The 12810-nt window shown below is 36.9% G+C and overlaps 1 protein-coding gene across 2 annotated transcripts in view; it reads left to right on the plus strand.

Annotated features, from left to right (window-relative positions):
- Window positions 1-12810, plus strand: part of ADSS2 (adenylosuccinate synthase 2) — a 29329-nt gene that overhangs the window by 3095 nt on the left and 13424 nt on the right. For both annotated transcript variants that reach the window (XM_081124133.1, XM_081124134.1), the window contains 3 exons: window positions 8437-8539; window positions 9327-9395; window positions 11265-11315. In XM_081124133.1, coding sequence (XP_080980259.1) covers window positions 8437-8539; window positions 9327-9395; window positions 11265-11315 — 223 coding nt within the window. The remainder of the gene's footprint in view (window positions 1-8436; window positions 8540-9326; window positions 9396-11264; window positions 11316-12810) is intronic.

Below are 12810 nucleotides of genomic sequence, written 5' to 3' on the forward strand. Positions count from 1 at the left end.
TAGCCTTGGTTACAATGACAGACGTGAAGTTGCCTGTGATCAGAAATGGCTGGAACATATTCCCTTTCTCTGTGTATCGTCCCACCCTCCCTGCCCCAAGGGCTTAAAAGTTAATATAAAGAGAAAATATTAACTAAAATTAATTATAAAGGGAAAGTAGATCCTGTCACTTGGTATATAAAAAAACTTGTCATAAAAGTACACTCAATGGAAAAAATGTTAATTTGTAGCTGGAGGCTAAGATCTGCTGGAGGCTCTGAAACCAGCTATTCATAGGTGGTAAAGAAGTATAAAAGACACACTTTCTCCTTGAAGTAATCAGAACAATTGAAAACAATTTATGTGTTACGCAATGCTTTGACCTTATACAGCTAAAATGACTCTTTCCCAAACCACTGCCCATTATTTTGGAGATGGTAGAGAATTAGCATTTAAGGAAAAAACCATTCTTCCAGGTTTATAATAATTGCTATTTCTGTGTCTCCTGACTATTAGGATTGCTTTTTATACACATAGTTTATAGTATTTCCCAAGTACATAAGTGTATACCAGTTTGTTTTTGTATACTTGCTTAAACTTGCTTCTTGGATCATGGTGCTTTCCTTATTAGTATGTCAAAAAAAAAAGTTTCTTGTTTGTTTTCTTGCATAGTACCTAGTACTGTGTGAGGCAGAGAGGAAGTAAATACTCAACATTTGTTGGGTGACTGGATCACCCCAAGACATCTCTTTGAAATCATTAGTTTAATTCTGTCCTGTAAATTATATTAACACCCCCTGGACAATTTCATTGACTGTTATAGAATGAGTTTAAGGTGGACTCCCCAGCATTTCTTGGATTAACTTAGTATTTCAACTAATATTTTTTACATGGCTCAAGGGCTTTAATAGTTTATATTAAAGTCTTATCTCTTGTATCTGTGAGCAAATAGGTAACTGATAGTTCTTTTTGGTGTATTTCCTCAGCATATATCCTTTGAATGCCATGCAATTCTAGTCAATGGTTTTTCTCTGCTGAGGGCAGATCTTTTTTTTTTTTTAATCTTTATTGTTGAAAGTATTACAGGTATCTCCCCCTTCTTCCCCCCATTGATCCCCTTCACCTGGCATCCGCTCCCCTCCAGGCCTTCTCCACACTATTGTCTGTGTCCATGGGCTATGCACATATGCGTATAAGTTCTTCGGTTAATCTCTCTCCACCCTCTCCCCCACCTCCGCCTTCCCTCTGAGATCCCTCAGTTTGTTCCATGCTTCTGTGTCTCTGGATCTGTTTTGTTCCTCAGTCTGTTTTGTTTATTAGATTCCACATATGAGTGAGATCATGTAAAACTGAATCAGGAAACCTGAATAGGCCAATAACAACTGATGAAATAGAAGCAGCAATAAAAAATACTCCCAGCAGGGGAGCTTCCTAATTCTTTAAGTTGTAAAGTTAGGTAGTTTACTAAAAATTTTTCTTGCTTTTTGAGGTAGGCCTGCAGTGCTATGAACTTCCCTCTTAGGCCTGCTTTCACTGTGTCCCATAGATTGGGGTGGCTGTGTGTTCATTTCCGTTTGTTTCAGGAAGTTAATGTGGATGTCCCAAGTTGTTTGCTATATAAGCCTATTTTAATATACCATCTCTACTTTTAAGGCATACATTTTTAAATTATATAGGATCGTCTCAGTGGTGATGTATTTGTTTTTTAAATTTTGGTGGGAATGTGTGGGTTACTTGGATAGTTTCAAGTATATCTAGGAAAAACTCTTGCTTAGAACAAATCTACAATGAGCTGGTAAACTGATAAATACTTAATAGCTTACTTACTGTAACTGGATACAAATGTTAGCTGTATTACCCTTTGGGAACTGTGTCAGATTTTGACACCAAATATCAGTGTGGATGAGCTACATACTAATAAGTGAAGGTTGGTCATTGTTAGACTACTTTTATCAGTAGGAAAAGGGACATTGAGGAATTCAGTATTGCCTAGTGAAAACAATAGAAAAGAACAGTAAATAGAGGACAGTTCCCATGGCTGCACTGGCTCCAAGATGGATGGTACTTTACATTGTACCCACTTGTAATTATATTTAATTCAATGTAATAGAATTCTTCTTTCAAAAACAGGAGGTCCCATGGAGTTTTAAAGATGGGGTTTTTGTCTCAAATTTTTAAAAACATTTTTAAAGGAAGGATTTTATTTGTGAGAGAAAATGTTTATATTCATAACCGTAAAGATTAGGTGAGTTTTTATCAAGTATTTACAAAGAGTTGCATTGCCGTTAGTTTACGCAGGTTTTAGTCGCATGTCTGATCCTTCTATCCATGCCCCTGGTCATTTCTGACCCTCGTTCAGTAAGTGTTTATAATAGAGGTTGGTACCTGGAGTCTCAAACTTCTTAATTAGGAACCTGAGATGCCTCTTTCCACTTTCATTGTGAGAAGCTGTTTTATAATGGTGATTTAAGGTATAAACTACAGGTACCTGGGATTTTTATCACTCGTGTGATGTTTATCTGTGTATGAAACTGTCGGGTGAAGGGGATATCTTAAGTCTTTAAAAGATAACCAGCAGTGCACTTGGATATCTTTGCTGAAAAGAAATTCAGATACCCTGTGTATGTTTTCCTGTCTCGTGTGTCTGGTTACTGTTGAATAGTTTAATTTGATAAACTTACTGGCAGTAACTTAACCTGCTCCACTTTGAAATCAAAAGCTAATTGCAATTGTATGAATGTTGTCACAAAAGAGAAGTCATCCTTACAATTACTTTGCTGTGGATGACAAGTGTTTTAGTGTAGGCAACAGTGAAATGTTTCATCTGGAGAGACACGGGTCTTACAGTTTTTACCAAGAGAGCAGCATAGGCGATAAGCTTTGACTTGAAAGACTGTTAGGCTGTTAAGAAGCTTGAAGACTCTAGGCAAGAAATAGGAACTTTCCAGTTGCTGGAAGAGTTCAGAGGCATGGGGTCTGAGGCATTGCTGCTCTGCTCTGGTCCATGGTGGATTATAGGAAAAACTCTATTTTTAGATTGGGTTGTTTGTTTGTTTGGGTGTTAAGTAGCATGAGTTCTTTAGAAATTTTGTTATTAACCCTTATCAGATGTATCATTGGCAATATTGTTCTTCCATTTAGTAGGTTGTCTTTTCATTTTGTCGATGGTTTCCTTTGCTGTGGAAAAGTTTTTAGTTTGATGTAATCCTTTTGTTTATTTTTTCTTTTGTTTCCCTTGCCTGAGGAGATAGAGCAGCAAAAATATTGCTGAGAGAAATGTCAGAGATTTTATTGCCTATGCTTGCTTCTATGAGTTTTATGGTTTCGAGTCTTACATTTAAGTCTTTAACCCATTTTGAGTTTTATTCTTGTATATGGTGTAAGCAGGTGGTCTAGCTTCATTTTCTTGCAAGTATCTGTCCAGTTTTCCCAGCACCATGTATTGAAAGGAGTGTCTTTACCCCATTGCATGTTATTGCCTCCTTTGTCAAATAGTAATTGACCGCATAGACATGGGTTTATTTCTGGGCACTCTGTTGTGTTCCATTGATCTAAACATCTGTTTTTATGCCAGTGCCAGGCTAAAACGGACTTCTTGATTGGTGTCCACTTGGAGCTGTCTGATTACAGCACAGTGCTCATGTATTCAGAGCACAAAGACCAAGAGACACAGAGACCATTTTAGAGGCCTGAGAAATGCCTCCGGGCTGTGTGCATGACAGTGTCGGCCCTGGACGCTGGGGCCTCCACTGTTGCTGGAAAGAGACGCCATTGTTCCAGTTCATGCCACTGTCACGGCCGGAACTCAGTTGGGGGAGTGATTTGGGGAAGAGAAAGACCTAATAGCAAACTAAGTTAAGGATTAGGAGTCACTTTTGCAGACTAAGGTTATTCCCTCCCAAACTTTAAAAAAAAGAATCTTTCCAGGACCTTTGGAGCTTCTTAGTTAGAAACTTACACATATCAACACTTCTGCATCCAAACTTTTATTCCACAGTTGGGCTTGACAACCTCTGGTTCTTTGAAGCCATGACAAAAAATTCAAAACACTTGTCTTCTGACTTCTGTAAGCTTAAAGTCAAATGGGGAAGCCAAAGCATACATGGAGAAGCTGAGGGCAGTGCAGAGTAACCCAAACTGTCATATCATCCCTGTGTCCTGCAGCACCGGGTGTGGGTTTTGTTCCTGACAGCATAAATATTAAAATTTAGACGTAAGTCATTATTATGTACAGTTATCATTAGTGCAAGATGCAAACTTAGAGAGCCAGCTGTATACACTCTGTCTCCATGAGTTTGCTTTGTCCGTCATTTGCATTCTTTGTTTGCAAACAATGGAAAGGGCTGATCTCAAGCAAAATGGGGATTTGTCTGAAAGAAAAGCAGGATGGCCTACCCTCAAGTGGCCCCAGACAAAGGCAGCTCAGGGTTCTCAGCGGCCAGCACTGGCGGCCATTCTCTTTCAGATGTGCCCTTAGGTGACAGGCATCTCAACTCCTAAGTGCCCTCTTCTGTATTCAAAATCAGATGCCCCAGAGCGTGGAGCTCGAATGGCTCATGCCTGGATCAGGTTTCCCTGCTGGATCAAGTTCCTGGGGCCAGAGGGGGTGATTACTATGATTTGCAGAGTAATGGGAAGGGTGCGGAAAAGAGGGTCTGAACCCAATTGCTGTTCTGTAGCCCTTTGTTGGTTAACAATTGATTTAACATACTCTGTTTCGTTGGGGTTTTGTTTTTTTTTTTAGTTAAATAATATAAAACATACAGCTTTAATAATAAAAAGTATTTGTTAAATGATACAAGAGGGGGATCATAGTGTTTTGGGAATCTAATTTAGCAAAGCAGCAAGAGGTGGTTACCTGTAACTATTAATATGAATATATGATTAATACTGTATCTGGGGGGATAGTTCACCAAGTTTGGCTTGGGGAAATTTTGGGATGAGGAAGGAATAGTGCAGTGCATTTCTTAAAAGTAGAACAAAAAAATATTTATCTCCCATCATTTATATAGTACTGTCTGGCCTCCCAGTGCTAACTAAGGAGAATCATTAAACATGATGAAATGAGTGTGCCCTTGCTCCATATGCTGGTGCACACTACATGGAGTCGCCCACGGTAGAAGCCGTTTCTGTCACAGACGTGGCCACCTACACACAGGTCAGAGCGCCTGCCCTTGTAATTCTTTGGTGGGTGTGGGCAGCCGCAGTGGTGCTCATTGAAGCGTCTTTATTTTGCTATCTGCTAACATATGTGGCTCTCCTTGGACCCGTATAATCTGTATCCAGGTAGATTTTGTATATCCCACATAATATATAAATATTTTAGGTTAGCATCCAAATAGGCACTTGAAATTTGAAGCTTTCTCCGTTGCATTTTGTGAAATATGACACTAAACTAAAACTTATTTCCTATATAGATTACCTTGTCCAGAAACTCCTTATGAGTAGCTCCTTCTCAGTTCAGCTGAACAATCTTCTGCACAGTGTGTTTTATGATTAGAAGCTTGTCATACCCCACCCTCCTGCAGGAAACTTGTGACAAATATACTGATAAGCCCTTAACATTTTCTCCCCTTGCTCCTTAGTAGGGTGATGTAGGGTTATTCTGGGAACAGCTAACCATATTTTCATACTCAAACAGAATTTAAATGAGATTTAAACTACGTAGTTGTCCTTAATAAGACAAGGGTTATTGAAAAACGTTGGTTAATGTTTGAGTGAGCAAGCTGTTCATTAAAATGTGATTTCAAGTCTTTTGCAGCTGAACTTTTCCAGCCTAAATCGCCACCTGTAAACTTGGAAGAACTTAAAGAATTAAAGCATTTTATCCCCTAAAGTCATCTGCACACCAGCCGCAATCTCCTGCCTCAAACACACACACGTCAGCCATCATCTCTCCATCTTGGTTATTGCCATCATTACTGCCTGTCTTTGTAAAATATTACCTAAGAGAGTACGCTTTTGTTAACAAGAACCCTGTTGTGCACCACCTGAGTTAATACCTGTTTCACCAAGTGATTATATTGGTATATCTATGAAAATGACTTTGTGTAAATTAGGAGGCTTACTTTTCAGGTCTACTCCCAAAATTATAGAGTAGTTTGTTTTGTATATTAAGCAAATGATGGATTTAAAATAAAAGCTAGTTTTGTTTAAATAATAATGCTTTATTGGTTGTTTTTCTCAAAGTTACTAATACTTTGAAACAATTTAGTAAGCATTTATTAAATTTAGTGATTTAGAATTAAATAATTGTGATAGCAAATGAGCACTTTCCTAGGATTTAAAGAGATTTTTTTTCTATCAGTATTTGTGATAAACTTAAGTGTCAAATAATAAAGTATGTACCAGGAAGTGTATCGTAACATCGTTCAAAATGACAAAAGGTTGGAAACAGTCTGAATGCCTCTGTTATGAGACCAATTTAATAAGTTGTGTGCCCATGTGAAAAGGAATACTGTGTAGTGCAGCTGTTTGCCCGGTTATGTAATAAGCTCTAAGATTGTTAAGTAAAAAAAGCAAGCTGCCCAGGTATATGTAGTTTGCTAACATTTGTATACAGGGGATAAAACAATATATAAGTATGTGTTTGTATATGCAAAATTATCTCTGGAAGGACACAAAAACCTGGCAGTACCTGTTTGCCTTGTCCAGGGAACCGGGGCTGGGCCAGGGTGGACTATGAGAAAGACTTCACTTCTTACTGTGCACCTCTGTGTCTTCGTATCATATGCAGATGTTCCCTGTTAAAAATAAATAGTAAGAAATATTCACTTGTGCCCTTGATGGTATCATTTGAGGGAGGTATTGCTTAACACTCCTGCTTCTGTCTTCCTGTGTCTCGCCACCCACCTGTCATCTTGTAGACTATAGGTCAGCACTGTCGTTTGTTTGTTTTTTAAACATATGTGACATACAGTAGACTTCAAGCAGGGAATTCTTTGCTTTGTACAGTGCAAAACAGTGTAAATAGGCATTTGCTTTTTTGAAGGACTGATTTTTCTGGCCTTTTTGTGAATTCATGATTGGTAAAGATTTGATAAAACGTAAATAACATTCATTTTGACAAAAATTCCCTTGCAATCAAGTTAAACTAGGCATTCTCCAGAAATACGGTTTTGATGGGTATTTTTAAAAAATGTCCCACGAAGCCCGGCTGGGCGTGGCTCAGAGGTTGGGCATCGACCTAGGATCCAGGCGATCAGGCTTCGATTCCCCGTCAGGGCACATGCCTGGGTTGTGGGCTCCATCAATGACTCTCTCATCGTTGATGTTTCTGTCTCTCTCTTCCTCTCTCTGAAATCAATAAAGATATATATAAAAAAAAAAAATTAAAAAAAAAAAAATGTCCCACGAAGATGTTAAACTTTTTGTCGTTGTTGTTAAACTTATTTTTGTAAATATAACCCTAGTATGTGGTTTACTTTAAAATTTTTGTTAACATTACATGGAAGTTTAAAGCTATAATTGGTTGATTTGTGTTTTCTCCTATTCTTTTTAAACTTAGAAAGATTATCTGGTCACTTAATATTGTCTGCTTTGTACCTAATTTTTATCATTTGACTTCAAATTTGGCTTTTATTGACTGTTTAGACATGAGCTTCACAGAGTGAAGGTTTCACCATGGGTCAGTGGTATGAGTCTCAGCTCTAGAGGTTCTTTGACCCAGTGTATTACTTTATCCAGAGATGAGTAGATTCAAGGGATCTGTTACTAACCAAACTCACAAGACTGATTTATACATTTAAAAATTTGAGTTTCAGGATAACCACTATTTGAGGGAGTTACTTGGAAGATATCCTTGTTGATAAGTCTATGTAAGAATACAAATTTCAGGTCATGAAGGTGCTTGACACACACTCTTAGGACAATGGGAATTACATGAATATTTACATCAAGTTAGGATAACTGGATAGATTACTCTTTTCTATTTTAGGGATTTTTTTTTGGTTTAGAATATCAGGGATTATTAATTAGATTACTACATGTAGGATGTGCCTGACAAGCCTATTGTAGTAATCTAATTAATAGATTAGATTACTAATCAAATCTTTGCCAAACATGAATTCACAAAAATGCCAGAAAAATTAATTAGATTACTACATGTCCTACACAGTGCCAGCAACAGAATAAAAAGCTAATTGTTCCCTGTGCTTTTCACTTTCTTTGTCTCTTTAGAGGGCATATGTCTTTCTATCTTCCAGAAACGTGAATTCTCCAGTTTTCAGGCTCTGTCAGGAATAATCACCCGGCTCTACTCTAGTGAGGAAAGGCGAAGGGATAGCAGAACTATTGTGACGTCTCCAAATAATAAGTCTTCAGGGCAAATGCTTGGGTTTCCTTAAACCCAAATGCTTGGACGTTTCGGCAGGAATTCATTAATTCACTCTGGAAGGAGATATGTATATTACTTGTTGTATTTATTGTCAGGTTCAGTTTTCCCGTCTTATGTTTCAGGGAGGAAATAATGCCGGCCATACAGTTGTTGTAGATTCCGTGGAATATGATTTTCATCTTTTACCCAGTGGAATAATTAACCCAAATGTTACCGCATTCATTGGTGAGTAGAATGAACCACTTGGGAATTTCCCCCCTAACTGATAACAGTGTTCATTTTTTATCATCAAACTGCTCTCATCCCTCACTAATCAAATGATTAATCTTGACCTTGGTACCTTCTGGAATATACCTAACTTTGGCTATTTTACAACTCTTTTAGATCTTTCAGCACCAATACTTTTGGGAATGATTGCTTTGTGTTTATCTGTGGTCATTGGCAATCTTAATTCTATAAAAGAACTATTAGGTCATCAAATCAGTTTTTCAAACATGACTCACAGTAAGAAAAACAAGTCTGTGCCTGATAAATTGATTCTGAACCCTCATATGATGCAATCTGATATGTTCTATTCTAGATTTTTATTTTTAAAAATGCTAATCACAGCCCACCAAATTGATTTTATTACCAGCAATAGGGTGTGATTCCCAGTTTGAAAGACATTGACCTAGAGTCTACTGTGACCTGGTTTAATTTGCCCAAAGCTACATAACTAGTTTCTTTCAAAATAACAGTTTCACTTTGTATCAAAGAAATTTTAAATTATATTGAGTGTAATTTTAGTGTTTTGATGTTTTGTGTATTACGTGCTCTTGTGTATACTACTGTTTAGGATTTGGATCCTTCCTGTGGTAAGTCCTTGATGAATCAGAAAGTCCTGTGAATCAAAGGCCCTCAGTCTCCTGTTCTAGATAAAGGGTAGCTGTAGATGCTTGTATTTTAATATCAGTATGTATGTCTCTATTCTAAGTACAGATGTTTAAGGTTGGGGTTAATTTGTTTTCCTTAGGAAATGGTGTGGTGATTCATCTACCTGGATTATTTGAGGAAGCAGAAAAAAATGTGAAAAAAGGAAAAGGTAAGAGAGAATGAGTCTGCATTGCCTGGTAACCGGTGATTTTTTCTGTAAAGTTCTATTCGGATTTCATGGCAGCCACTCAACATTTTAGTCTTATACTTTAAAAGTGCAGGTTAGTGTAGGACAAGTTTTTAATGTCAGTTTTGAAATTTTATTTATGCTAATCAGTATTTGAACAAAAGACAAACATAAGGTCATTGTGTACGTCTTGGCTATTTTACACATGGTCATCTGTAAACTTTATCTTTAGGGAGCTAAAATTACTTACTGTATCTTGTTGGCAAAACTCTAGGAAATTTATGAGTTTCATCTTGTCATTTGTACTCAGGTTAGCAGATACCCTTCTTCCCAAACCAAAAGTTAGTTTAGGGCAGTCGGGAAGCCACAGAAGCCCGCTGTGCAGACTGTCAGTCTTGTTTCCTAGAGGACCTGGGGCTCCTTGGTTGCCATAACCCAGGGATAAAAGGGGGTTGTTAGCTCCTTCTGTGCTGTGTATCCGTCCATTTCCTTAAAAAAAAAATCTTGATTTCCTGCCTTTCCTAATTCCTTTTGGATTTTTGGAAGCCTGTTTACATTCAACTTGGCTAACTTGCTAGGGTTTGGGGAATTTGGCAATGCAAATAATACACAGTTGAGGGAAATCATTAGTGTAGTTTCTCTTTAGCTTAGCTCAAGTTGGAAATACTCAATTCTGTTGACATCGCTCAAGTTTATTGTTCAGGTGTGAAAGTAGCAGTCTGTCCTCAGGTGTTTCTGACAGCTCAGTCTGACTGCTCAGAGCCGTCCTGGTGCCATCTCGGCTGCCCTCCCTGCATTTCTAACCTGTGTGTTGGTGCCAGCTTTTTACGTTTGTCAGCTTAAGGTTTCCACGCTGCTCTCTGCTCTCCATCAGCCTCTAAAAACTTGGCCCTACTTTCGTTTTCCTTCTGGCTTATCTAACCCAGCTGAGTCCACTTTGCTGAGTTTCTTTGTAGTATTTTCTTTATAATCTTCCCTAAACTCACTTCAGAGTATGTATTTACATGTCAAAACCCGCTATAGAGGGGGAGGCTTCCTATTCCAGTTTATCTTTTAGCATACGACCAAGGAGGTCCTCCTCTTTAATCTAGAAGGAATAATTTTAAAATAAATTTTTGGATATTACTAAAATTAACAATAAATTTTTAATATCTAAAATTAGTTTTGAAAATGTTTGGAGCTTGGTGGCTTATCCTTAGAATGCATATGGCCTACGAAGGTGTACTGTCTTTAAAATATATATTGATTTAGCTTCATTTGCCTATTCACTTAACAATTTTTTTGAACATTTCTTGGGTGACTGGCCCATACTATGAAACCTCATGGCCCCTGCTCTTAGGCATTCACAGTTAAATGGAGATATAAATATATATATCTTGTGCTAAACTCAGTAACTGATAATACTTTGAAAGAATTAGTGAGAACATTTTATTATTTTGTTTAATCACACTTTTATAATTGTCTTTTGGGAAAGGGTGCCACTCCCAAAATTAGCAACTCCCTTTTGAAATTCTCCCCCTGCTGTACACCCAACTCCTCTTCCTCCAACTCCTACAAAAATGTCATTTTGTTACCATTTGCTGTTTGGGTTCCTAGAAGTATTTTATGTGGATAGAACTGGCTGTGTTTGAAGTTTTTTAGGGTAAAACATTTAGAAAGAGTGTGTGAATGAGTTTGTGTATATATAATGAATGACAGGTGAGAAAATTCTTGTTAAACTTGTTTCCTATGCAAAAGAAAAGATACGAAAGTGCTTACTTCAGTGAAAAACTGTGCTTCTAAAGAAATTAAGATGAAAGAATTATTATACAAAATGTTCAATTTGCATGTATTTTTTCCCTTTCTCTCTAGGTCTGGAAGGCTGGGAAAAAAGGCTTATCATCTCAGACAGAGCTCACATTGGTAAGGGGGACATAAATGCATTTATTTATAACTATCTTTTTCTAACCAGAAACTTACTGCACGAAAGCATTCTGTAACCAATTTTGTCTTTAATTTTAGTGAAAACTAAGTAGGAAGGATTGTAATAATTGGGTTCCAAATACATAAAGTCTTACTAATTTTTTTGTTTTTGTTTTTGATAAGGGCTAGGCTAAAATTTACTTATTTCTGAAGGAAGAATTAGCTAGTCAAATGAATAATATAAGCAATATTTCATGAGAATCTCTAGTTCTACGAAAAAATAAGCCATATCAAAATACAGAGAGCATTTATTTCTACATACTAATACTCATGTCGAAGTAGGTCTACCGGACAACCTGGACAAAATGAACAAATTCCTAGAAACATACAATTTTCCAAAACTCAATCAGGAAGAATCAGAAAACCTGAATAGGCTGATAACCACTAATGAAATTGAAGCAGTAATCAAACAACTCCCAGCAAACAAAGGCCAGGACCAGATTTACAAGCAAGTTTTACCAAACATTCAAAGAAGAATTAACACCTATTCTCCTCAGACTATTCCAGAAAATTCAAGAGGAGGGAAGACTCCCAAACTCTTTTTATGAGGCCAACCTTATCCTAATTCCAAAACCAGATAAAGATACTACAAAGAGAAAATTATAGGCCAATATCCCTGATAAACATAGATCCTAAAATCCTCAACAAAATATTAGCAAATCGGATACCGCAATACGTTAAAAAGATCATACACCCTGACCAAGTGGGATTTATTCTGGGGATGCAAGGCTGGTATAACATTCACAGTTGCTGTTCTTGTTTTAACATTGACCTTCATTTAAGAGGCAGCCCTGTCAAAGTTCTTAAAGTATCAGCCAAGCAAGCAAATTGAAACCCTTTGGAAGGAAGCAAGAAAGTTATAAATCTGTCATTTTCATTGGCTATTTTAAGCTTCTGATTTAAAAAAAAAACCCAAAAACATACTCTCAACCTGTTACCTATATAAAACATTTTTTTTGGTTATTAGTAATTTCATTTTAAACTTTCCTTTATCATCACTATAGTTCTATAATATAGAAAGCAGTACAGTGTTATTAGTTTTTTTCATACTGTCTCTTAGGTATATAACGAAAAATGTATTTTTGTTCATTTTATACTATTTTTATCTGCTTATACTTAATTATTAACCTTGTACGTATTCTGTTACCATAAATTATTAACCTTATATGTATTCTGTTATTAACCTCATATGTATTCTGTTACCATGAATATTCTGTTACCATCATCTTTAACTTCTTTTCCCTTCATGGTTTTTGTACAGAGTGTCCCCCCAAAATGTATACACGCTTTAACAGCTGATAGTTCAATTTTGAAAATGAAACGTATTTTAATAAACACTGCCTTTATAATTATTCAGAGTGTGTGTATGCATTTTTGGGGGACACCCTATATATAGCCTTTTGGTATTCATTCTGTCTTGTGGCTATAGTAAGGT

The sequence above is a fragment of the Miniopterus schreibersii genome, assembly GCF_964146895.1.
Source record: "Miniopterus schreibersii genome assembly, chromosome: 21".
In the NCBI taxonomy this organism is placed as follows: Eukaryota; Metazoa; Chordata; class Mammalia; order Chiroptera; family Miniopteridae; genus Miniopterus; species Miniopterus schreibersii.